At 38.1% G+C, this 27,411-nt stretch overlaps 2 protein-coding genes across 3 annotated transcripts in view; one reads left to right on the top strand and one right to left on the bottom strand.

Annotated features, from left to right (window-relative positions):
- Nucleotides 1-13,932, bottom strand: part of LOC143301628 (CCR4-NOT transcription complex subunit 4-like) — a 31,368-nt gene extending 17,436 nt beyond the window's left edge. For both annotated transcript variants that reach the window (XM_076616044.1, XM_076616045.1), the window contains exons 1-9: nucleotides 13,853-13,932; nucleotides 11,416-11,496; nucleotides 10,851-10,919; nucleotides 4,894-4,959; nucleotides 4,139-4,185; nucleotides 3,070-3,307; nucleotides 2,479-2,643; nucleotides 1,504-1,571; nucleotides 314-409 (exon numbers count right to left, since the gene is read on the bottom strand). In XM_076616044.1, the coding sequence (XP_076472159.1) occupies nucleotides 314-409; nucleotides 1,504-1,571; nucleotides 2,479-2,643; nucleotides 3,070-3,307; nucleotides 4,139-4,185; nucleotides 4,894-4,959; nucleotides 10,851-10,919; nucleotides 11,416-11,442 (776 nt within the window). In that variant the 5' untranslated portion in view covers nucleotides 11,443-11,496; nucleotides 13,853-13,932. The remainder of the gene's footprint in view (nucleotides 1-313; nucleotides 410-1,503; nucleotides 1,572-2,478; nucleotides 2,644-3,069; nucleotides 3,308-4,138; nucleotides 4,186-4,893; nucleotides 4,960-10,850; nucleotides 10,920-11,415; nucleotides 11,497-13,852) is intronic.
- A 53-nt stretch (nucleotides 13,933-13,985) lies between these two features.
- Nucleotides 13,986-27,179, top strand: LOC143301012 (uncharacterized). The gene is made up of 7 exons (XM_076615000.1): nucleotides 13,986-14,082; nucleotides 16,504-16,574; nucleotides 20,400-20,488; nucleotides 21,446-21,546; nucleotides 22,325-22,483; nucleotides 23,096-23,706; nucleotides 25,825-27,179. The coding sequence occupies exons 1-7, from the start codon at nucleotides 14,032-14,034 to the stop codon at nucleotides 25,913-25,915; spliced, it is 1,173 nt and encodes a 390-aa protein (XP_076471115.1). The 5' UTR covers nucleotides 13,986-14,031; the 3' UTR covers nucleotides 25,916-27,179.
- The last annotated feature ends 232 nt before the right edge of the window (nucleotides 27,180-27,411 follow it).

Here is a 27,411-nt window from a genome sequence, read left to right as displayed (position 1 = left end):
GAACTCTTACTCATTAATGGCTGGTACACACATCAATTCTGTTTACACAACACTTCATCAGTAACATATTACCAACTCATTAAACACAATCAAGAGTAACAATGACAAAGTCATTCATAACATGTTACCAACTCATTTAACACAGTCAAGAATAACAGACAGTGACAGTCCATGACTTTGTAGTGCACAAGTTTCCAATGGATGTTGGGGAGTGGGAGGTCCTAAACCGTGTCTACAGTACTAACCACACATAACGAGTCACAATGAAGAATTACCAAAACATTAACACTGACAAAACCATCCTACAACTCACCTGTTCTGTATCCTGTTATTCACAACGTGGTTGTTTGTGGAATTCTGTGAATTTTGAAACTGTTCTATCAACTTCTGTTCATACTCTTGGTGTTTTCTGTAAGAGAAAAAAAATCATACATCAAAATATATCATGATTGTTATCAGTATGAAAAACGTTACAGCTCAATGAAAAGAATTATCAGGATGATAATGTTTAAAAAAAAAAAATATATATATATATATATATATAAATAAACTAGGGAAGTAAATAGCTATATTGACAAAGTCCAGAAATGCATGTTTATCACATTTTCAATGGATGGCCACGGGAGTAAACAGCTATACTGACAAAGTCCAGAAATATAAGATTTAAACATTTCCTGAAATAAATGACAGCCTATAAATTCTCAATGAGTTAATATGAGGGGAAGGGGTTGAAAGAAACAGAGATGTACTCATTAACTTGCTGCATTTTTGTTATTTCAAGATGTTGCTCTTCCCTTCCATCTCCAACCCCAAGTCCAATAAAAACATTAAAAAAAAAAATTTTAAATTAAAAAAACAATACACTCTAATAAGAGTACACTCTAATACCACACAAAGTACCTTTGTCCACTGCACCCTCCATAACCCACACAAAAAAACAACAACCATGCCTTCCTCTCTGAGCCATCACAAGTTAGACAATCTTCCTCACCAGATCTCGGGAATTACATCGATTCAAAATTCAAAGAAACAAAAATGCATATATATACAACATGTCTGTAAAGCACAGGAACGAATGCAAAACCATAAAGCCAATCACTTCTGGAATGAGGAAGCAGCTCACAAAGCTGCAGTTGAACATAAAGTGGTACCCCTTTAACCTGTCAGAAGCATTCAAACAGCAAACTACTAAAATAAGTTCCAGAGTAATCTATAGTATTAAGCCATTTGTCTGAGCAGTCTTGTGGGTTATTTCAAGGTTTTCATTACTTTTAAAAGCAGCAACCACATGCAGCTTGCCTGATCAATTTATTACAGAATACACCTTTTTAATCTATGTTCTTGTCCATAGAAATAACTAAAGTGACATATCACCAATCAGAATCAATGTTTCAGTTCCTCCTTCCAATTCAATCAAGACAGTTTATATGTTAACATTTTTGGGAGAGAAAAAAATCTATTATAACATCTTAACTTTATAAGAGCTTCCTAAGATATACTTACCCCATTTGCATTTCCTCCTTTGTAAAACTTGCAGCTTCCTCACCCAGTTCATGCAAATACATACAGTCCTGAAACACAACCAATCATCATACAACATTTCTAATTACAAAACAAAAACATTTTTATCTGTATAAACAACAAAAACTATGAGTCATGTTCTCTAAAAGTATCACCCGCATAACATAAAAAATATTGCTTAAAAATCATAACTATTTATACCTTTTCATGACCCACATTCATTTGGCAAAATATGCAATGCATTTATAAAAATAAAACGAATGGTTAATCTCTATCACTATCATCTCTGGCCAGGTCATTTTTTATTTGGTGGTTTGAGAGAGGCCAAAACTAACGGATATCATCATTAGAGTACCAAATGTTTCTTTGGGGGGTTTGATGTTTCCATACAGAACAGGAAGTATGGGCCCCTGCCAGTGATGGGACATTATAAGTTTTTCTTTTAAATTTTTATTAAGATTCACCTCCTTGACACAAAAAGCTAAGGAAAAGGGCTGAAAACTGAAACTGCTGATGAGCTTAGTGAATTTTTTCTTCTTCTTGGCAATGTCCAACCAAGACAGACAACAGATTTATCTTCCCTGTTTGTGGGTATGGATGTGGCTGTGTTCTCACTTACTGTGCTGTTATTTATGCCAGAGTGAATACAAGACTAGACGAACTATTTTTCAAGAAACATTGGCTGGAAAATTTCTTATCAGCAGCATTTACCTTGGAACACCAAACCTCACTAAACTACTTTCATCTTCTCCCTTTCAGCGGGGTTGTAGTTTGCTCAGGATAGGGAATCAGACCTCTGCTGGAGTCTGCACCAGTTCTCACAGTTTTGTATTTATAATTAAACTTCATACAAATGTCTATTCACATTTACACATGCCTAAGCACACACACACACACACACACACAAACACAAAACACTCAACTGCTAACTGCCCATGTCCTGAGCTTCATACTAACATTTTTTGTGCACTGGGAACTCTTTAAGAAGTTACTGCAATACTTCGTAGTCCCCAGTGAAGTCTTCAGCGTCCTGCCGTCTACATGGACATTGTTTACTTGTAGGATGGCACGTAAGGCATCTTCCACACGTACATATGTCACATAGGCACTTGCACTTGGACCCTGAAAATGATACTCCAAGAGATGAACAAAAAATCCATACTAATTTCCAGCTTGTAATCCTACTGCTCCTCTTTCTGCCTATATCAAAGCATCGTTTAACACACAGTTTGTCAAACCAGAATAGTATCAGTCATGTCATAATACTGAAGGCAAACATCCAAACAATAATCAAATTATGAAGAAAATCACAACTATCACATTCTTAATTCAGAACCGATTTTATCATTTTCACAAATTTAGTATGTATAATCAACATTATTATCAAACTGATAAAATTATAGATGGTTAAATGTCATTCACAAACCAAATAAAGCAGGCTATAAATCTTTTTAATCAAAAGGGAGTGTTTTAAGACATGTCAGTTTGTCAAAAAAAAGAATTAAAATTTTTCAAAGAAAAGATTATTAAAAAAAAAGCATGCCTTACCTGGGAACCAGCATAGGAAGTGCTCTGATTAATGACCACCTTATGGATCTTGCCAAACTTTCCAAAGTATTCCTGCTTCTTTAGCACTTCAGGGTCTGCCAGGCGTGGTGAGAGCCCCACCACAAACACCAGGTTCTTCTGTACTACTCTCACATTCGCCAGATGCTTCCTGTTTTCTGCCGCCTTTTGTTTCCTTTGGCATTCCTTCTGCTTTCTTTCCTTCTTGATGTTCTGCACCCTGTGGGGGACAATTATGGTCAAGCTTCACTTGATCAACAGTGAGGTTAGGCATTCTGCAGCTCTGAATGAAGACATATTTTTCTTCTTTCATGTCTAGTTAAAACCGCTTTTTGTAATAGGGAAGGTACAGAAATGCTTAAAATGAAAACATTATGACAGTGAAGCCAGTGTCAACATGCCAGCCGTCCATAAGGGAATTCCAGGTCATGAACCCTATAATGCTGGGAGAATAAGCCATGGAGATATGTCAGTCTTCCATAACTATCTGTGCTGACATTCTGATGCTAAATCCATTCTAAACTCAACATAAGTAGAGATCAAAATATGTATATATTAAAAACACCAAATCCAAGTAACAGCTTTCACTGTTGTGAAAAGATCAAATTACGCAACATGTACCTTTACAAAAAAGGGTTAATAACAGACAAAGTAAAAGCTTTGTTGTGTAAAAGTATGTATGAGTTGTAGCAAACAGGAAGAAACAATAAAATAAAATGTTAGAACATAGAACTCTGACATAAAATGACAATAATACACATTCACACATAAAAACCTTATCTTATGGTGGTACAAACTGCCCCTTTACTTCCTTTCTTTTTCTTCCTTTTCTTCTAAAACTACTATAAGTAAAATTAGTAGCTGAAGGAAGGCCCACTATTCTCCCTAATATTTCTCTGATGTGTCAATTTATATTTCAGTTCTGTGTGTAAAAGACAGAACCAAGCCATGGTCAGCTGAACCCGGTCGTCTCAACTGCTTGTACTTTATTACAGAATTGCCTTGCCCTATCAGAGGATCTTGGCTGTGGCTGACCGACTTGCCCACTTACTCATCATCTGTCAAAGGCTTGAACTCCGCTGGGTCTTCTGGATATTGCTGCCCACACACACACACACAAACACTCCTTCAACACATATACCAACTTGCCAGTCTTGCCCTTTTCCAGATAGACCACAGGACTCCCCAATAACATGCACAATCAGAGCATTGGTTCCTTTTGGATTTGATCTAGAACATCACTATCGTTTTGTTACATCAGTTCATTAAAAAAAAAAAAAAAATTTAAAGCGTTCAATTGTTCTAACTACTAAGTGGCTTTAAACAACATGGACTCTATTAAAAATAAAAATAAAAAAAAACCCTATCACTTTGTTACAAATCATGCCATCTGATTCCAAATCTCCATACTCCTGCATATGATTTACCCTGTCAAATCTTTAAGATTTCAAGACAAGCCTTGTTCAAGACATATAAACATTTAACCCGGTAAGCAATGGTTTGCTTATCCTGAATACTAATGCCACAACCTGAAAAAAAAGGGGGAAAAAAACATCCACACAACATGATCATTACTGGTATACTGTACAGGTAAATACATTACAGCTGCCTTGAAAACTGTCCCTTTTTAATGTTTAAATTAATCAAAGGGGGCAGGGCAGTGGAAGAGACATTTAAACTAATTATCAAAGTGAGTAGGGCGGTATGAGGTGGGTGTGCCGGTGAGGAACTGGATTTGAACTAATCATTTATTTTCAAAAGTTACCACAAACCACACTGAAATTTCTTAAAAAACATAGTGGATACCTTTCGGCATGCTGGACACAATCCATTTTCATCTGTCCTAATGCGGTGCCAACAAAATCTGCAGATCTGAAAACAGACAAATGAGTGAATGCAGATAGTATATTTTTTAATTTGCATATCTTATTTGCCACACACGTACACAAAACAAGCAAAGCAAGGTTAAAAAGCAGACAGGACAGAATGAATAAATGACACACACATTTGAAAGAAAGAAAGGTGACAGAACAAATGAGACAACAGAGAGAGAGAGAAAAGAAAAAAAAAGGGGAAAGAAAAATTAAGGGAGAAACATTAAAAGAATAAACTGAGAAAAAGAACATACATAATAGAGTTTAGGTTTGGTTCAGGAGACCATGGGTTATTTGATCGGTCACCACAAAATCAATGAGCCAGGAAAACCTCATTCCCACCCACCGCACCCCCATCAGGTCACCCTATACCCTCAAAATTTGTAAATGAATTTGTACTTTGTCCGTCAGATTCGCTGGTATGGAACAGTTATATATACATATATATATATATGTTATGTATGTATGTATGTATGTATGCGATGTAGCATACGGAAACCCAGCTAAAGTCGCAATTCATCAATTTTTAAATTTGTATGCAAAAAAAAACAAACAAAAAAAACGAATTAATCTATCAATCATACTTTTTTGTGTTTTTTTTTTAATGATTTTTTCCAAGTTGGTGTGCCTTAGGAGTAGAAATGGAGAAATCAGCTCATGAAAAAAAAAAAAAAAAAAATTTGTGTGCCTGTGACTTAAAAAACCAGAATTATCCTGAATATCTAGGTGGTGTCAAAAGATTCAGAACTGAATAATCTTTAAATTTCCATATGAAAGAGGCACAGGAAAATTCGCATTTTCTCTCTGCACTACTCAAATGAAGACAAGAGAGCTGACGGTGACAGTGAATGTTCAAATATTTCACGACCATAAGCTGATGCATAAATCTTTGGAACTTCAGCTTAGATCCTGATCAAACTAACGTTTAATAACTGTAGTCATGATGTGTATTGCCACATAATCAGCTAACGTAAAATCAGCCTGGAACAGACACTAGAATTATTAGTGTCTATGGCTTGGAAGCACAAATCCATTGAATGTCACAAATGAAGTGATGATCATGTCGTTTGTATGCAGTGTTACCAACAGCTCCAGCGTCTTGACAAGGATGGAGATCATGTGTGAAAACAGTTGAGGGAGTGAGAGTGTCTGCGTGCATGCATGTGGGTGTGCACGCGTGCATGTAAATACGTGTGCACATTTGTGTGTTTTGTGCATGCTCACATGTGTACATGTGCGTAGGTATGCCTGTATGTATATATTTGTGTCTGTGTGCGTGTGTGCCCACATCTATGTGTGCGGTTTATGAATGTTTGTGTGTATATTCTGTTGTGCATGTGAGTGATGGTAAAGTGTGTGTGTGTTCGCGCACGCATGTGTATTCTCTGTAAGTGTGAAAAACATGGTGAGTGTGCCCACAAACGCATGCGTGCACACGTACACACACAAACATACATAGAGCTGTTGGCAAATCTGCATGCTCCTGAAACACAAGAAAATCTTGTACTGCTCAGAGTGGAAATGCGCGTTTGATCTGCCAGTCACAAATTGTCAGAAGAAATGGACTTGCCCAGAGTGACTGCCGAAAATATTTCACCAGAACTTGCTTTTGACATTTTTGTTACAAGTCAGTAAAGCCAGAAAGTCGCAACAAACACAGAGGAAGTTTGAAACTTTGACAGATCTAAATAATAATCTTAAAACAATGAAATAAAGATGGATGTGGGCTGTTAAAGATAGAATTGTTTTGTTTGCAGCACACAACTTGGGCTAAAAAAACACAGGTATCAGGTGGCAATCAAAAATATAATATGTTTCAGATTCACATCAGTACTTAACTCTCCCCCCCCCCCCCCCCCCAACTCCCCCCTTTATGGCCCATTTTACAAAAGCTCAGGAAACTTTATGTGAACTGATTCACTGCTCCTGCACATCAGTGTGTAGAAAAAGGTGCAAATGTTGCAAGACCGACTTAAAAGTGCACATCCTTGTGTACATATGGCAGGGATTATACAAAGACTATACAATGCTCAGTTTGAAAGAGACAACCCAACTAGTCGTTGAGGTTTTTTTCAGTAACTTTGTGATACCAGCTTGATGTTTTAGTTTTTCAGTCAAGCTGAAACTATCCAATTATTTGGTTTTACAAAGTGCACATTATGTACTTTGCGACTCTTCACACAGTAAGAACACAAGCCTTTTCCTTCTCAGTTGTTGATTTTAAATGAACCTGAATTACATCAGTAACAAATAACTCAAAAAGTTAACTTGTTGAAAAATTCATATTCCCTCCCACTCCCCCCTCCACACGCACATTCTCACCCATTTCATCAAATGGGCACACAACTATCATAAACAACTTTTTTTTTTTTTTTTTGCAGCTTGTTTACAGGAAGATTTAAAATAAAACATAAATGAAACATTATATATGGTTGTAACATGTATTGTATATTAAGAAAAAAAAGAAAACAGTAAAGAAAGAAAGAAATGGAACAGGATTTCAGCGTTTCCCCCCCCCACATAGAAGTATATAAAAAGCTAACTCGAAGATAATGTGATTATTTTGTTTGAAAATAGTTTTAATACCCTAAATGTTCCCACCGATTCAAGAAAAGTCACTCGTGTCTACAAAAAAAGACAAAGCCCAGGGTAACAGCAGCTTCTGGGTCCTTCAGAGTGTGGGCAACTCCATAAGTGTCTGGGGCATGTGAAACAAATCAAAGCACTTGTCAAGCACTCCAACTTCGCATTGCTTGCATCTTCAATACACTTTTTGTAGCCACATCTCAGTTGAGTTTTCCAGCGCAGAATGATGTGGTCGATCCCGTCACAGCGTAACTCTGAAGGCACACTTTTGCTTACAGCCAACGTGGGTAATCTTGGGCAGCCAATAGAAGATGCCTGTGACGCTTGCGCAAAGTAAACCCTGGATATGGAATGCCCATGTCCAGTATGTTTAGGGGCTTGTTCCCAGCTGTTGGTGTTAATCTGTACAGGACACACATCAACACTGAAGGCAAACAGTGACCACCATCATTTCTTGAAACGAACGGAGATGTCCTTGTCAACATTTTGGTCCAAGCAATCCACACCACTCATCCTCTGGTTGTGGTGCTTTACCAGGAGTGGCTGTGTGATGTCCTCTCACTGTCCTTCAGGTCTAAACCAGCATTTTACTGGTTGGACTGGTTCAACTCAAACCTTGTTGGACATGGTGTTGGCCACAAAGAGTTCAACTGGTGTAGTTGGCAGACGAGAGAGGTCAACATCTTTAGCCTTCCAAGGGAAGCGTTCTCTCTGCCTTTTTGACAGGTCCACTCTTCTCCAGTCTCTTCTAGGACCATCTTTGGCTTTCTATGGGGTAGTAGGTGCTGCAGTAGAATTTTTTCTTTTCCTCCGTTTTGTGAATGCCTGTTGACTTTGCACAGTTGACGATGCCGAGGTTGATGGTACTGGAGAGTCAGTTCTTGTTCAGTCTGTCTCAGCTTCACTTGGTAGCTGCACAAAAATGACAATTGTTTGGCACACCCAGAAAATGACACTGTGTCTATTTATTACCTTATTTTCAGTTATACTGGAGTACCTTGAGTTGCATTCCTTTTTGCTCATGAACAATATTTTGAGTAACTACTGGCTTTTCTGTGGGAAAAAAGTGATATTCTTTTTTTTTTTTTTTTTTAAACTGAATTAAAATCAACCATAGGCAAGAAAAAACAACATTGAAATGTAAAATAAGAAAATAGAGAAAAGAAAATCTGAAGTTCAATCTGCAAACCTGAATTTGTAGTACCATACAAACAAACAGGTAAAAAAAAAAAAAAGTACATGATTTCACAGACCCGATTATTCACTTTTCTACTTTCAAGCATAAGTGAACTCACAATTCCACCTGTGTCAAGGTTTTCTCACATGCCATTCCTGTGTAATGCAGCTGTTGCTGCTAAACAGTCAGCTATTCTAGTTAGATATTGTGCCTCCTCCATCTTCACCACTGACCTTGTCAGTTTCAAAGCCACCCTCATCAGGTGGATCAATGTAGATCCAGGCTTCCTAAAAGCCAGCATCATCTTCAAGTATGCTAACTACTTCATGAAACATGCATAGTCTGAAAACAAATAACTTCTGCATAGAAATGCTGTAGACTGCATTGAGAGTAATAAACAGAAACCCCACCACTCTTGATCCCACTGTCCCTATATACTATATATAGGGACGCTTGTTTCAACCTATACAAAATCAACAATAATTCATTTCTGGTGAAAAAAACAACAACAGTTTCTCCGATGTCATGTAAATGTGGTTTAGTATTTAAAAAAATAATAAACTGTTACATGCAGTACTTGGAGAGGAGAGATGTTCTAAAGTAACATGTGCATTAAGATAAAATATTCTGGAATAAGAAACTCTGCCACAAATTATTTATTATAAACAATAAATCTTGTATATATTCTGAATTACATACTGACCGCTGCTGACACATAGGTTATAAGTACTTAAAAAACAAAACTTAATATCCAATTTAGTACAAACAGGTACAGCTATGAAATAAAAGATGACTACGGAGTCTATAAAAAAAAAAAAAAAATGCTGATGGAGAAAGTTTATAAAAGCAAAACCCGTTGGTTGTAAAATAAGACTCTTTTGATAAGAGGCATCGAACATTTCAGACTATAAGTCAGTCTTCAGGGACTGTAACCACATCTAACACAGTCCCTGAAGACTGACCTCCGGTTTGGATCATTAGACGCCTTTTATTAAAAGTGAGTTTCAATTTACATTCTCCATTTGTATAAGCATTTTATAAATATTCTTTATTTTTTATAAATATATCAGTCTCTTACAAATTTGGCACACACACACACACACAAAGTGCCATACACAACACAGTAATTCTACAAAAAATTAAATCTACAATTTTGAATCAATGGCAAAGTAGTGTTTTAAAATGTACACCGTGTCACATCAACCAGTATTTTCTTTAGTGTAAATCTGTGAGACTGTGAAATATTCTTTCATTAGGCTGCTTTGTCTTTTTCATCGTTCGAACTTGGGACTGAGTCAATCGATAACTTGATCATGCTTATGAATTCAATTTTCGCTAATAAAATCATCGAACACCTAACAGAGCTTGCAAATGACAACACATTATATTGTGTAACAGACAGTAGTACAAATGTATACATACCTTTGATGGTGTGGCTTCACAGTGTCAAAAGTCTTCATCAGCACAATCCATTCTCGCCGATGTGTTTCCATGGCGGATACTATCTCCCTGGGTTGTCTTGACAGTGGGTTTTCTCAAATAAATGCGAGTATGACCTATTCTGGCATCCTCGTCTCTCTATGAATGCATCCAACTATGCTGCTGTATGAAGCCATGGTCTTGACTCAATGTAAACACAGTCTCCGCTTTGTTTTCTACCTCAACAAGATGGCAGACAGCACGCGCTGTCAAGGACGTGACAACATCTTTTCGCACCCCATATACAAAAGTCAGAAAAAGCTATAATAAAATAGGTCATAAACTGAGAAATCTTAACTTGCGGAAACATTCTTATTTGCCTTGATTGTCTTTTAGCCCTGACCAGTGTCTCTATTTTTCAAAAAGAAGAAACGAGCAATTTCTATGTTGGTTTTTTTCTTTCTTTTTTGGATAAATGCTTTGCCCCATATATATGATCAACTGCTGGCGCATCCTTTTCTTTTTTTTTTAGATAGGTCACCAGTACTCATTTTCCAGTTGCTTTTCTTTTCAGTTGTGAAATCTTTCCTTTATACTCACTCCTGCAATGAGGACAAATAGATCTAATACAATATTGTGTGACCAAAAATATTAATTGTTTACTGCCTCTCATACTATGTTCACATAAACACAGTGCAAAATCTCACCTGATATCCACAGGTGCATGGGAAGAAATTGATATCATCAATTTCAAGAAGTTCCATACACAGAGGGCACTGAAAAACAAAATATTAATTAAATTAAGATCAACATATTAGTCAAATGCAGACATTTAATTACACCAGGTTGACTACAGTTACTACTGAAGTAGCACTATATAAAAAAAAAAACCTGTTAAAGGAGTGCTTACTCAATCAGTCAATGCCGTTCAAAGAAATAAAATGTATGCCTTCATAACAGGAGTTTTCAGTTTGAAAGTATAACACCACATCTGTTAGTATGCTGTAATATTGTTTAAAAATATTAACAAACAGACCAAGCCTAACAAAGGATAAAAAATGTATACATATATATACTATTAATAGTATATAATTCATATGTTATAAATAATTTAAAATGAAACGAACTGTCATCTGCATGATGTTCATCGACTGGCATGTAAAAATGAAAACTCCAGAATATTAAATTTTCACGAAAATAGCAATAAGAATCACATTCACAAAAAAATGAATAAATAAGAATCAACAGAAACACCACCACCAAGATACATACCTCATTGTTGTCATCACCCACAGACATGTTGAAATAACTAAGTGTTCAGTTCGACAAGAGCAATAACCAGTCACCAGATTCCTGCAAAATAATGACGCAATTTAGAAATGTAGATTGCACAGTGGTTTTAAGTCAGTGTATGCATTCAGATCATGTGGAATTTTCAAAAGTTTATGTGCAGTGTACAAAAGTATTAATATCACAAGTAAAAATCACAAACCTTATTATAATACTGGATGTAAGTATTATGTAAACTAAGTCTGAATAGAACTTGCTACTTCAATTCCACAAAATGTTATTAGCAAGCTAAAGTTTTTGAGGACTTTTCTTCAGTACACATGTTCTGATTTCAAAGTCAAATGATCCCTTAACACTCACAGTGACACATACTTTTATTTTTGCACTTTGCGAACAGACTAAATGACTTGTTTCATACATGCCCACCCCAGACTCTTTACCATCAGCTGACATATGTCATATGTAATAGTCAGAAACTGAAACTGAACACAATGTACTACCATGGTACAGATGTGATGTCATGCAAGCATGTAGCTTTAAAGTATACTCTGTTCCTTTTTATTTAATGTGATGATCACTGCTGCCGCTATGCCAGATGGAACATTGGTACTTGCAGAGGATGAGGAAATTTTTTTGTTTTGGGGTTGTTTTTTTAATTATGAGATCGACTATTTTCTTCAGCTTCACACATTCACTCAATACAGCTAGCCTTAATTTCAGATTTGTGCCATTTCTCTCATACTGGCTCTTCCATAGCTGGTTACAGATTTCCACACAAGAGCAAACTTCATGCAACAACTTCCCGTCTACTGTTAAAAAAAAAAAAAAAAAGTTGCCTACTTTTTTTTCCATGTGACATGCAATTTGCAGCAGTAAAGTCTGGAACATTTATCTGTATTTACATTTTTTGCAGATGAATTCCAGAATGTTAATTGATAAGCATTCAGTTGATCAACAACAATATCAGGCTGTATCTCCTCTGGTATTACTATTTGATTTGTCTGTTGACTGTATACCTCGTATGCATATACATCTTTTAAAGTTTGTAAGAGAAATGATTCAGTTAATTAACGACAACAGACAAGAGACTGTATAATACAATTACAATGAACAGAACCATTTCAATAAAGTGATAAAAATAATTTGCTTTCGTTAATGAATCAATATCATGAATATGTCACAAATCACATCCAAACATTGTTAATTCTCAGCCAGTACAACCTGATCAGTGTAAATATATTCCCTGTATCAGGTAGATAACAATCAAAAACATAAAATGCACACTACATTCAACAAGCACAATTCCCGAGTAGTCACAAAGCTAGACTTTTTTAATCTGACAGTCCTGGGTTCAATCCTGGCAGCATCTGGTACATTAATGGTGGAGATTTTTCTATCTCCCAAATCAACAGATGCTGAAATAGGCAGACCTGCTGATGCCTTAACCCCATTTCAGGCACTTGTATACAATGTAATGCAGAAGATAAAATACAACTTTAATTTTCATGTGTCAATTATTCTCAATTCTTTTCAGGTTTTGGTGGTTTATGGAAATACTGAAATACCAAGCATGCACCAACCACAATAAGAATCATCACATAATCAAAATACAAGTATGATCATGTGTGCAAGATCACTCAAAACCACACCCAATAATATACTGTGTATCAGTTACACTTAAGTCAAGACTGCTGTCTACTTTCTTTTAAATAATAAAATAAATATTCAAGTACACAAATCAGATTTGTAATTTCAGTGGGCATATCCTCATTTGAACTCAGCATGGTAAATTACAGGATCTGCAATTTCACTATTTTTAGTAAAGGGAAATATGTCATCAGGAAGTAGACACACAAAATCATGACAATCATACCACATTATGCCATGGAGAAAACACATTCTAAAAATAACTCATGTCGTTCCATTTGCTCGGTTTCGGTCTAAATGTTAATATTCAAGAAGATGCCTTCTAATTATATTAGTCAGTAGAATATAACAAATAACAAATTTGTTAACTTATACATGTAAAGCTACTGATCACCCCTCCCACCTTTTCTTACACGTCAATGGATTAGAATCAAGTGCATTTCAACGGAGTCATTCGGCCGAAACAAACATAACAAACAATGGATACAATCTTCATTTTGTCATGGAACTATTGACATTCTGTACTCACAACCGAACAATTAATCGTTGAAAACAAATGTTTCCTTTGGCACACGTCCAGAATGAAAAATATCTCGAAGTTATTTGACCCTCGTATTACTGTTATGTCGGACTGCGATCCAAGGACGTCGTTTCAGCAACTCATTTAAATTATTTTCCGGGGAACTTAATATTAGAAGGTATATTTCAGTTTGGAACCAAATATTTAAAAGACAGAAGCGTTTGTAACGAATAATCCACGGCTGTTTCTTACTCAGAAGAAATTTTCGTCGATGCCTGATCCTGCTGTGAACTCTTAATACGATACGGAAGCTTTGCGCATGCCAACTCACGTCGCCCGGATGTTTCATAATCTCGATTCTTCCTCTGGGAAATTGCGAGATTAAAAGCGAAACTAAACGGCACAACTTTTCTTCGTTTCGTCTTTCTAAGATGTCATTCAAACGGGAAGGAAATGACAAGGGACTACTGGATAATCTCAGAGTAAGCTTTTGATCTGTTTTACTGTCTGTTTCGTTAAGTTAACTTAACAAAAAGTTTCAGTTTACAGGGAAAATACCCCAGCACACGTGGTCACTGTTGTAAACTTCGTTGAGAGCTGAGTCATACAGTGAACGAGGGAGATGATTGATTGGTTGATATTGATACTTCTATAGCGCATATCCTCGGTCGGAGACCAAGCTCGAAGCGCTTTACAAATACGGGGTCGGGTCATTTGCACAACAGGCTGCCTACCTGGGTAGAGCCGACTGACGGCTGCCACTGGGCGCTCATCATTTGTTTCCTGTGTCGTTCAAATTTCAGGCACGCACACTCAGACATGTATGACCGTTTTGTTTATTTACCCCTGCTTTTAGGCAGCCATACTCGGGGGTGTGCTTACTGGGTATGTTCTTGTTTCCATAACCCACCAAACGCTGACATGGTTTACACATAAAGGATCTTTAATTTGCGCGTATTTTATCTTCTGCATGCTTATACACACGAAGGGGGTTCATACACTAGCAGGTCTGCACATATGTTGACCTAGGAGATCGAAAAAACCGACCTAGGAGATCGAAAAAACCTCCACCCATTAACTTCAAGATTTGAACTCGGGACCCACAGATTGAAAGTCCAACGCTTTAACCATTCGGCTTTTGCGCCCGTAACAGAAGTTAGGCCCATTTGCGAACGATCCAGACAAAGCGGCCAGCCCAACATGTGTATTGTACAGATAACAGGTTGTATGATTGTCAAATGTAGTTCTTCTGTTTTTGAAGGCTTTCTCCGATTGGTTGCACCACGAAGAAATTCTCTTCTTCCTCTTTTCGATGTTTCTTCCAACAGATAAAATAACAGGGGTTCCTGAGGGTAAATGCGAACTGGCAAGTCTAATTGCGAACTATGGGTTTGGATACATGTGGACAATTAAAACAAGCAGGTCTTGAACTAGTCAGATATAACATATTATTGGAACATTGCACCAGACTGCTGTATTGTTGGTTTTGATCACACATGTACACACACACACACACACACACACACACACACACACACACACACAAGTACACATTTAAACATACACACACCACACAAACAAGTACACATTTAAACATACACACACCACACAAACACACCCTTTTGAAAGCACTCAGTAACTGTGCAGCATCGTTCACAAATAGACTCAATCAAAATATCCTAAGGTCCACTTGCAAACAACACTATTTTGGAGATTCCTATCAAAACTGACATTTTGATCTGTCACCAACAGGCTTTCTTGAAATCTCCCAGCACTGGATATGCATAATTTATTCAACATGTCCAATCAGATCAGCTATGATAAACTGTGTCAAAGATCAAGTCCTACACATGGTTCCCTGAATTTAGGATTTTGAGAGCAAATTTGTGAACTTGGTCGGCAGTGGTGTGCGAAGAGTAAAAAGAGCACAGAAACAGGTGGAAACAGTTGATGTTTGACTGGTTCTTGGAAATATTATTCATTAAGGTATCAGAACGAGGTCGAAGCAGACATTAAATTGTGAAACATGTGTGATGAAAACGCTTTGAAGTGGGGTGCTGCATGAAGCGTTCATAATTACACACTATTTCCAATTTGGCTCACCTACCCCACTTACATGGCGCAAAAAACCCACATGATTGGCTCTAAGCACCTAACATGAAACAATACATATACACTAATGCATGCTAACATACCTCTGCACATGAAAAACAACAATATATATATATGTGTGTGTGTGTGTATATATATATATATATATATATATATATATATATATATATATATATATATATATGTATATATATATATATATATATATATATATATATATATATATATATATATATACACACACATATACACTGAGCCAATACTACAAATTGCAGATGTCCATATGAACACGTGCACACACACGCACACACACACACACACACACACACACACACACAACCAAAAAATGCCCTACACATGCACATGTGCACACACACTCGTGCGCGCACATACATGTTCTCGTGCACACACAAACACCCACCAGCAGAGATTACAACAAAAGGTAGACCTCTCGGATCTGTTAACTCCCTTTCTTAAATATTGTGCTGTATATATCCTACTAATTCATTTCAACATAGTTATGATTTTAAAAATCAAAACCACATGATGACAGAAGTGGTGGGGGTATGTTAATTTTGAAAACATACCAAAAAAAAAACTTCCAGAAAATGAAAATAGAAAAATACAAAAAAACAAAGGAAAAGCAACTACTGTTGAGTCTATTTTTAAAACTTGTTTACAACACATATACACACACATACGCACACACGCACACACACACACGTTTTCAAGAAGTATTTATGTTTATAACCTCAGCTAACAAAAAACATGATTGTGGATTTCTTCCTCAGAGACGGAGGGTCCAGGAGTTGTTAGGAGAAGACATACCAGAGGATGAGGCAAAACTGTTGTGCAATGGAAGGTAAGGAGAATGGCATTTTTGTCGTTATAAAACACTCATGTCTGTGTATGGATGCACACACATGCACACACACACACGTGCACACAGACACAGACACACACACGCACACACACACACACACACACACACAGGTGCAAAGAGAGAGCAATACACACAGGACTTTGTGAGAGGAAGTTATTCAAAGAGCACAGTGATGTTATGTTTGCATGACTGTAAATGTAATGTAAAGATGTGTGTTTGTTTCATGACAGTGATGTAAACAGGAAAGATTTGGGGGGGGGGGGGGGGTTATTTCATGACAGCAATGTAAAGATGTGTGTTTGTTGTTTCATGACAGTGATGTAAACAGTAAAGATGTGGGGGGTTTATTTCATGACAGCAGTGTAAAGATGTGTGTTTGTTTCATGACAGTGATGTAAGCAGGAAAGATGCGGGGGGGTTATTTCATGACAGCAGTGTAAAGATGTGTGTTTGTTTCATGACAGTGATGTAAACAGGAAAGGTGTGGGGGGGTTTATTTCATGACAGTGATGTAAAGATGTGTGTTTGTTGTTTCATGACAGTGATGTAAACAGGAAAGATGTGGGGGGGTTATTCCATGACAGCAGTGTAAAGATATGTGTTTGTTTCATGACAGTGATGTAAACAGTAAAGTGGGGGGGGGGGGTTATTTCATGACAGCAATGTAAAGATGTGATTGTTTCATGACAGTGATGTAAACAGGAAGGATGTTGGGGGGGGGGGGTTATTTCATGACAGTGATGTAAAGATGTGTGTTTGTTGTTTCATGACAGTGATGTAAACAGGAAAGATGTGGGGGGGGGGGGGTTATTTCATGACAGCAATGTAAAGGTGTGTGTTTGTTTCATGACAGTGATGTAAACAGGAAAGGTGGGGGGGGGGGTTATTTCATGACAGTGATGTAAAGATGTGTGTTTGTTGTTTCATGACAGTGATGTAAACAGGAAAGATGTGGGGGGGTTATTTCATGACAGCAATGTAAAGATGTGTTTGTTTCATGACAGTGATGTAAACAGGAAAGATGTGGGGGGGTTATTTCATGACAGCAATGTAAAGATGTGTGTTTGTTTCATGACAGTGATGTAAACAGGAAAGGTGTGGGGGGTTTTATTTCATGACAGTGATGTAAAGATGTGTGTTTGTTGTTTCATGACAGTGATGTAAACAGGAAAGATGTGGGGGGGTTATTCCATGACAGCAGTGTAAAGATATGTGTTTGTTTCATGACAGTGATGTAAACAGTAAAGTGGGGGGGGGGGTTATTTCATGACAGCAATGTAAAGATGTGATTGTTTCATGACAGTGATGTAAACAGGAAGGATGTTGGGGGGGGGGGGGTTATTTCATGACAGTGATGTAAAGATGTGTGTTTGTTGTTTCATGACAGTGATGTAAACAGGAAAGATGTGGGGGGGGGGGGGTTATTTCATGACAGCAATGTAAAGGTGTGTGTTTGTTTCATGACAGTGATGTAAACAGGAAAGGTGTGGGGGGGGGGGGGTTATTTCATGACAGTGATGTAAAGATGTGTGTTTGTTGTTTCATGACAGTGATGTAAACAGGAAAGATGTGGGGGGGGGTTATTTCATGACAGCAATGTAAAGATGTGTGTTTGTTTCATGACAGTGATGTAAACAGGAAAGATGTTGGTGGGGTTATTTCATGACAGCAGTGTAAAGATGTGTGTTTGTTTCATGACAGTGATGTAAACAGTAAAGATGTGGGGAGGGGGGGTATTTCATGACAGTAATGTAAAGATATATGTTTGTTTCATGACAGTGATGTAAACAGGAAAGATGGGGGGGGGGTTTATTTCATGACAACAGTGTAAAGATGTGTGTTTGTTTCATGACAGTGATGTAAACAGGAAAGATGGGGGGGGGGGGGGTTATTTCATGACAGCAGTGTAAAGATGTGTGTTTGTTTCATGACAGTGATGTAAACAGGAAAGATGTGGGGGGTTTATTTCATGACAGCAGTGTAAAGATGTGTGTTTGTTTCATGACAGTGATGTAAACAGGAAAGATGTGGGGGGGTTATTTCATGACAGCAATGTAAAGATGTGTGTTTGTTTCATGACAGTGATGTAAACAGTAAAGTGTGGGGGGGTTATTTCATGACAGCAATGTAAAGATGTGTGTTTGTTTCATGACAGTGATGTAAACAGGAAAGGTGTGGGGGGTTTTATTTCATGACAGTGATGTAAAGATGTGTGTTTGTTGTTTCATGACAGTGATGTAAACAGGAAAGATGTGGGGGGTTTATTTCATGACAGCAATGTAAAGGTGTGTGTTTGTTTCATGACAGTGATGTAAACAGGAAAGATGTGGGGGGGTTATTTCATGACAACAGTGTAAAGATGTGTGTTTGTTTCATGACAGTGATGTAAACGGTAAAGATGCGGGGGCGTTATTTCATGACAGCAGTGTAAAGATGTGTGTTTGTTTCATGACAGTGATGTAAACAGGAAAGATGTGGGGGGGTTATTTCATGACAGCAATGTAAAGATGTGTGTTTGTTTCATGACAGTGATGTAAACGGTAAAGATGCGGGGGCGTTATTTCATGACAGCAGTGTAAAGATGTGTGTTTGTTTCATGACAGTGATGTAAACAGGAAAGGTGTGGGTTTTTTTATTTCATGACAGTGATGTAAAGATGTGTGTTTGTTGTTTCATGACAGTGATGTAAACAGGAAAGATGTGGGGGGGTTATTTCATGACAGCAATGTAAAGATGTGTGTTTGTTTCATGACAGTGATGTAAACAGTAAAGATGCAGGGGAGTTATTTCATGACAGCAGTGTAAAGATGTGTGTTTGTTTCATGACAGTGATGTAAACAGTAAAGTGTGTGTGTGGGGGGGGGGGGTTATTTCATGACAGCAATGTAAAGATGTGTGTTTGTTTCATGACAGTGATGTAAACAGGAAAGATGTGGGGGGTTATTTCATGACAGCAATATAAAGATGTGTGTTTGTTTCATGACAGTGACGTAAACAGGAAGGGTGTGGAAGTTTATTTCATGACAGTGATGTAAACAGGAAAGGTGTGGGGGGTTATTTCATGACAGTGACGTAAACAGGAAGGGTGTGGAAGTTTATTTCATGACAGTGATGTAAAGATGTGTGTTTGTTTGATGACAGTGATGTAAAGATGTGGGAGGTTTTTGGTTTTTTTGTTGTTGTTGTTGTTGTTTTACTTTAATTATTTTATTTTTATTTTATTTTATTGCTTTTCTTTTCTTTTCTTTTCTTTTTTTTCTTTTCCTCAAGGCCTGAGTAAGGGCGTTGGTGAGACATCAGCTTGGCAGATGTAGTGTAGTGTATATGGATTTGACCGAACGCAGTGATGCTTCCTTGAGCTACTGATACTGATACTGTGGGTTTGTTTCATGACAGTGATGTAAAGATGTGGGTTTGTTTCATGACAGTGATGTAAAGATGTGGGTTTGTTTCATGACAGTGATGTAACGATGTGTGTTTGTTTCATGACAGTGATGTAAAGATGTGTGTTTGTTTCATGACAGTGATGTAAAGATTTGCGTTTGTTTCATGACAGTAATGTATAGATGCGTGTTTGTTTCATGACAATAATGTAAAGATGTGGATTTGTTTCATAACAATAATGTTAAGATGTGGGGTGTTGTTGTTTTTTTCAAGACAGTGATGTGAAGGTGTGGGTTTGTTTCATGACATTGATGTAAATGTGTGTTTCTTTCATGACAGCGATGTAAGCTATGTGGGTTTGTTTCATGACAGTAATGTAAAGATGTGGGTGTTTGTTTGTTTGTTTGTTTTTCTCTCCAGATTTGCATGCCTTGTGTGTGGTCACAATCCTATCTTTGACACAGTCAACATGCTCATGGTGCATAGACAAGGCAAAAAACATGCTGCAGGTAAGGATTTGTTGCTGGCAGCTAATGTAAAAGAGTGAGTGTGTGTATGTGTGTGTGTGTGTGTGTTTTTGCATGTTCATGTGAGGGTACCACAAACTGTATAGTTGTCTGTAGCAGCGTTGTGGCCATATATGTTTGTTATAACAGCATTTACCTGATGAAAAACAGCATTAAGTTGCATTTAGAAAATTTCGGATCCACAACATTTCTGTTAAATGATATGGCAACAGAGCCATACACTGTGAATATGACATGAGTTAGATCATTAGTTAAAGCAATCTTTTCCCACATCTATTTCAAAATAAAATCTTCTCATAGATGTACTTTCAGCAGTCTTTTTCAAAGTCCACTTATGAAAAATCATTTTCTTTTAAACTTTTAATGAAACATTTCAGATTTTTACTGTTTCACGTGTATCTGCTTTTGACCTGCTTCATGAAATCAACATGGTTCTCTTTGGCAGAATACTTAGCAGCATCATAACTGACTATGGTAGTTTGGTAGTTGTGTGCAACTTTGACCATCAGAACAGTGAAGAAGGTAGTTGCTGTCCAGACTATCTGGGCGAGACTTTGATTATGGAGGAAAGTGTCTTGCCCAAGTTACATCCCCACTCTCTTGACCAAGAGGGCTCTAGAACAGTCGGTGGTGGAATGGTCCCCAAAACCCAACTAGTCCCTAAGACTGTAGCACTAGAGACAGTGTAATCTTGCCTCCTAGTTTGAGACTCATTGTCCTTCACAAAAGGCTAAGCTGTAAATGAATTCCCATTGGAGTGGAGAAATCATTGATCATACGGCTCTCACTTTGCTATCGGCCAAACTGTAACTGTAAGCTTATGTCAGTCTGTGATATAAGCAGAGTGTTGGGTAGAATATTCAGTAGGGTTGTAAATGACTTTTATAGTATTGTCATCAGATCTGTCAGGACTGACCGACTGTGCTTTGAAATGTGCAGGTGAGGAGGTATTTCTCAGAAAAAAGAAGGAACTGAAGGCACTGATTCTCAAGCGGAAACATGAGCAGTACATGAAAGATGGAACCACGACCATCAAACAGGTAGGACTAAAAATGTCAAGACATCACATGTTCCACTCACTAATTTTATGTCAAAATCAGATGAGTGTGCTGTTGTTTACATGTTGTTTTGTGTTGCCTCCAAGTATCCCAGTTTGTTTTGTTTTTGTTAGGTTGATTTGGTCACCTTGGAGGACAGCCAAATGGTTAGAATGGTTTGAAGTTTCTGGGTTCAGTCCCAGTATTGGTAGTTGGTGGATTACGGGTGGAATTTTTTTTTTGTCCCCGATCTCCTAAGTCAGCATGTGTGCAGACCTAGTGGGGCTTTAATTCTTCCTTCTTTAATCTAACGCTTTAATCCATGTGTGAAAACATTTGAAGAAGATGTAATAAATATAGTAGAAATACTATAATCTATGTTCATGTTCTTTGGATTATGAAAACATGCACACACCCCAAAACATGGCATGGTGGGGTAAAAACAGTCATACACGTAAATGCCCACTCAAACATGCGAGTGAACGTGTGAGTTGCAGCCCATGAACAGAGACATTCACCTTGCAGAATCAGAGAAAAGTTGACTGTGGGTGTCCTTTACCATTGTCTGGCTTTCTGTTATTTCAGCTTTTGTACCCTCCTCTTTTGTGGTGAGGGTGTGAGCTCTGCAGAAAGAGTCGTGACCACGAAACGTTTGTTTGGTCGATTGGGCTTTGACTTAAAAACTCAGGAACTGATCTGCATGTGTGAATTTTTTTTGAAGACCTTCCACATGTGTGGTGTGTCAGTGTGGGTGTCAGTGTATCTGTGTGTTTCCTTGCAGGCAGCAGCCCCTTCGGCAGGAGGGATCGTGTCTGCTCAGCCTTACGACCCGCGTGTGAAGAAACGCAGGATAAGGCCACACGAGCGCAAACCAATCTTAGACCTTCACTCTGACCCTGACTGTTCAGAGTCACAGCCTCAGACTTCATCCAGTCCTGCTGTAGGTGTTGTTGTTGTTTTTTTGTTTTTTGTTTTCCATTGTTTGTAATTTGTTCTTGTAAATTATTAAACTGTAATTGTATATATAGATATAGATACACAGATAGATATAGATAGATCTAGATGGAAGACAGATAGATAAAGAGAGAGAGAATGTATGTCAGTGTGTTTTGGGGGATGGTTTGACTAGACAGCTTATACATTTTCATCTTATTGTTTCTCCATCACCTGCTTCCTTGGGATGTAATTTTGTGAGACCATTTTGTTGCTTTGCTTTTTTTCTTTTTACAAACTACATACTTTATCAATAGTAATCACGCACAACTTTTGTCAGTGAAAAGAATATTTGACAGATTTTGGATATATGCTATGATAATAATATGGAAAATAATTACAGTTGAGTGTGAAATTTGAAATGATATAGGTTTTGTTCAGTCAAAAATGATAATATTCATTTAACTGTATATGTGTGTGTGTGTGTGAACAGAATGTATGTGCACTTGTGTGTGTATGTGCACATACACGTGCACATTGATATGTCTCGGTCTACGGTTGACATATTGAGACATTGCTTTTCCTGTCTTTTTTTTTTTTTTTTTTTTTTTTTTTAAAGAATGCTTTGTCGAGCGCTGCTCCAAAGAAGCACAGCCATCAACTGAAGAACATTTTCCGAGCAGCGCAGAGAAACCAGGGGCCAGTGATGCCCTATGTGAGACAGAACACACACAACACTGCCTCACATCCCTCACCACGACACAGCGACCAGCCTCCCACATCCGTGCCATCCAGCGATGAGTGTTTGACCCAAACGGGTGCTTGCGTAGGCCCACAGTACTCTGATCCTTCTCCATGGACTTTATCATCATCATCATCATCATCATCATCATCATCATCTCGTTGTGGTCTCAGCAGTTTTCATGCTTCTTCAAAGGGAGTGAACACTTCATCGCCTTCAACTCCTGTGTCCTCTGCTGTGGGTCCGTTTTCTCCTGCCAGATCTGAGTGCTTGAAAGGCAGTGCCCAGTGCTGTGGAACTAGCCAGGGGCTGTGTGGGAGTACCGGCAGGGTTGCAGAAGTCAAGGAGAAAGTATTGGACGGCGCAGCGTCTGTGTCCCATCATGTGCAGACAACCGGTCCTTACCCAGAGGATGGGGGTGCCACATCTGGCCCTGTCAACACTGCAGAGAAAAAGACTCTGGCTCAGAAATACTATCATTTGAGTGGGTAGGTGAAGTCGTGTGAAGTTTTTTTCTGTGTTTTTTGTTTGTTTTTGTTTGTTTTGTTTTTGTTTTGTCTCTGGGGAAAAAAAAAAACAAGAACCATTTCCAGTCCTTAAAACGTCCTTGGTCTCGTCTACTGCTCCTTTCAAATTGCTATTCTGTTTTTGGCCTTGTCCTCTGCTCCTTTCAAATTGCTATTCTGTTTTTGGCCTTGTCCTCTGCTCCTTTCAAATTGCTATTCTGTTTTTGGCCTTGTCCTCTGCTCCTTTCAAATTGCTATTCTGTTTTTGGCCTTGTCCTCTGCTCCTTTCAAATTGCTATCCTGTTTTTGGTCTTGTCCTCTGCTCCTTTCAAATTGCTATTCTGTTTTTAAGCCTTGTCCTCTGCTCCTTTCAAATTGCTATTCTGTTTTTGGTCTCGTCTACTGCTCCTTTCAAATTGCTATTCTGTTTTTGGCCTTGTCCTCTTCTCCTTTCAAATTGCTATTCTGTTTTTGGCCTTGTCCTCTGCTCCTTTCAAATTGCTATTCTGTTTTTGGTCTTGTCTACTGCTCCTTTCAAATTGCTATTCTGTTTTTGGCCTTGTCCTCTGCTCCTTTCAAATTGCTATTCTGTTTTTGGCCTTGTCCTCTGCTCCTTTCAAATTGCTATTCTGTTTTTGGCCTTGTCTACTGCTCCTTTCAAATTGCTATTCTGTTTTTGGCCTTGTCCTCTGCTCCTTTCAAATTGCTATTCTGTTTTTGGTCTTGTCTACTGCTTCTTTCAAATTGCTATTCTGTTTTTGGCCTTGTCCTCTTCTCCTTTCAAATTGCTATTCTGTTTTTGGCCTTTCAAATTGCTATTCTGTTTTTGGCCTTGTCCTCTGCTCCTTTCAAATTGCTATCCTGTTTTTGGTCTTGTCCTCTGCTCCTTTCAAATTGCTATTCTGTTTTTGGCCTTGTCCTCTTCTCCTTTCAAATTGCTATTCTGTTTTTGGCCTTGTCCTCTGCTCCTTTCAGATTGCTATTCTGTTTTTGGCCTTGTCTGCTGCTCCTTTCAGATTGCTATTCTGTTTTTGGCCTTGTCCTCTTCTCCTTTCAAATTGCTATTCTGTTTTTGGCCTTGTCCTCCTCTCCTTTCAAATTGCTATTCTGTTTTTGGCCTTGTCCTCTGCTCCTTTCAGATTGCTATTCTGTTTTTGGCCTTGTCCTCCTCTCCTTTCAAATTGCTATTCTGTTTTTGGCCTTGTCCTCTGCTCCTTTCAGATTGCTATTCTGTTTTTGGCCTTGTCTGCTGCTCCTTTCAGATTGCTATTCTGTTTTTGGCCTTGTCCTCTTCTCCTTTCAAATTGCTATTCTGTTTTTGGCCTTGTCCTCTACTCCTTTCAAATTGCTATTCTGTTTTTGGCCTTGTCTGCTGCTCCTTTCAAATTGCTATTCTGTTTTTGGCCTTGTCCTCTTCTCCTTTCAAATTGCTATTCTGTTTTTGGCCTTGTCCTCTGCTCCTTTCAAATTGCTATTCTGTTTTTGGCCTTGTCCTCTGCTCCTTTCAAATTGCTATTCTGTTTTTGGCCTTGTCTACTGCTCCTTTCAAATTGCTATTCTGTTTTCGGCCATGTCCTTTTCTACTCTCAGATTGCTATTCTGTCAGAAAACAATGTATTTTCACTTGGGATGACTCATGTTGAACAAGTCAGCAAATTATTTTTCTTCTGTCCTTTTCAAATGGACTTAGAAAATCATCTGTAAGTACTCTTATTATTAAATTACAGTTATTAAAATAAATCCATGCACGTCCATCCCCACGCTCATCACGCACAAAGGAATACACACTTACCACATACACATAGTCACACACATGCATGCACATGCACTCATATACAAGTGCATGAACTCACACACACACACACACTTACACACACAGACTTGCACAAGCATGCTCACACACACACACACACACACACACACACACACACACACACACACACACACACACACACACACACACAATACAGTCTCCTCTATCAACATTTTCGAAAAGTCTGTCCATTATCGTGATTGTACTTGTACCAATCACTGCCATAAATGTGCAGAACACAAACTTTTATGTATTTCTCATGTTCTGATCTTTTGTTGTCGTTTCAGGTCTGGATGGAAGAAAGACTGGGATGGAAAATGGATTCGGGATGAACAAGCGGAATTTGATTCTGATGAGGAACCACCAGATCTACCCTAAACCAGTAACACCAATGCCAGTATACTCAAAAATAAGAGGGGGAAAATGAGTGCCAGTAACAAAGAAAACAAAACTATGAATACATGGAATGTTTGTTCTCTGCCCTGTTTCGGTGCAGTGTGTTTGAATTTGATATTTAATTACACATACTTAACCGTGACCCAACTAGTGCAGACTCCGGCAGGGGTCTGATATTCCTGTCCTGTGCAAACTACTATCCACCTATGCGGAGAAAACGAAAGCAACTACAGCCAATAACCTCCCCGAAGTAGGTAACCTCCCCTTTGTCCTGCTGGCTAGCGCCCTCTTTTTCCAGCAGCCATCTCGACACCTGCTCCTGTGCTCTTCATACGGCTAAGTTTTTTCACATTTTCTATCTGTCTATCGATTCTTTGGCGTTTCTGTTTTATGTCCAATTATGTCTTCAAATAGGTCGCAAAATTATGTGGCTCGATTGGGAGATCAGGCTAAAATTAAGGCTCGATCGCAATCGATTCGCGATCTTTCCTGTACAGCAGATTATACATGTTAGTACCATACCACAATGACAGGCACAATAGCCAAGCGGTTAAAGCGTTGAACTTTCAGTCTGAGGGTTTGAATCATGGTAACAGCGCCTGGTTGGTCAAGGGTGGAGATTTTTCCAGTCTCCCAGGTCAACATAATGTTCAGACCTGTTTGTGCCTGAACCCCCTTCATGTGTATACGCAAGCAGAAGATCAAATACGCATGTTAAAGATCCTTTAATCCTTGTCTGCGTTCGTCGGGTTATGGAAACGAGAACATACCCAGCATACACGCCCCGAAAGCAGAGTATAGCTGCTTACATGGCAGGGTGAGAATGGTCATACATGTACAAGCCCACTCATGTACATGTATATGAGTGAACGTGGGAGTTGCAGCCCACGAACAAAGAAGAAGAAGAATACCAGAATGGGGGAATTCTGTGAGTAACCGAGAAAAAAGCATGTGCTGATTTTTCGCCTGGTGGATTTGAGAAGGAATGTTTGTGAATAATTATTATCTGGAATGTTATTGATCCAGAATTTTGTAGATAATTATTGATTTATTGATAGTTAATCATTATAATTTATACGGTCAATGACAAGGAATGAATCTTGTGATCACCAATTCTCGAATGACAGAGAGGACATATATGACTGGTCAACAGTTTTTCTCGGGCTTTCAATAGACTGGAACATCAGGACCTATTTCATTATGTATCCATATGGCTTGACTATAAATTTACTCCCCCCCCCCCCCCCCCCCCCCTTTTTTTTTTTCTTCTTCTGTTTTTGTTTTTTTTAACACTCATTACTTGGAATCAGTTTTATGCGTGTGTGAGAATGACTGGTGCAAGTGCTTTGATTTGTGTCTGTACATGATTCAGGGAGCTTATATTAGCATAATATTATTATCATTGATTATCATATGGTCTGCACCAATGCTTATGCACATTATATCATCATATCCACGCATATTAATATCACACTGAA

This window comes from Babylonia areolata, chromosome 27 (genome assembly GCF_041734735.1).
Source record: "Babylonia areolata isolate BAREFJ2019XMU chromosome 27, ASM4173473v1, whole genome shotgun sequence".
In the NCBI taxonomy this organism is placed as follows: Eukaryota; Metazoa; Mollusca; class Gastropoda; order Neogastropoda; family Buccinidae; genus Babylonia; species Babylonia areolata.
This window is presented reverse-complemented; position numbering and strand designations above follow the sequence as displayed.

Bases quoted from the DNA above. Each gene is read 5' to 3' on its own strand.
- LOC143301012 (XM_076615000.1), top strand. From the start codon at position 14,032: ATGTCATTCAAACGGGAAGGAAATGACAAGGGACTACTGGATAATCTC. The intron at 16,575-20,399 runs GTAAGGAGAATG...TTTTCTCTCCAG, and splicing joins AAACTGTTGTGCAATGGAAG to ATTTGCATGCCTTGTGTGTG. The intron at 21,547-22,324 runs GTAGGACTAAAA...GTTTCCTTGCAG, and splicing joins GAACCACGACCATCAAACAG to GCAGCAGCCCCTTCGGCAGG.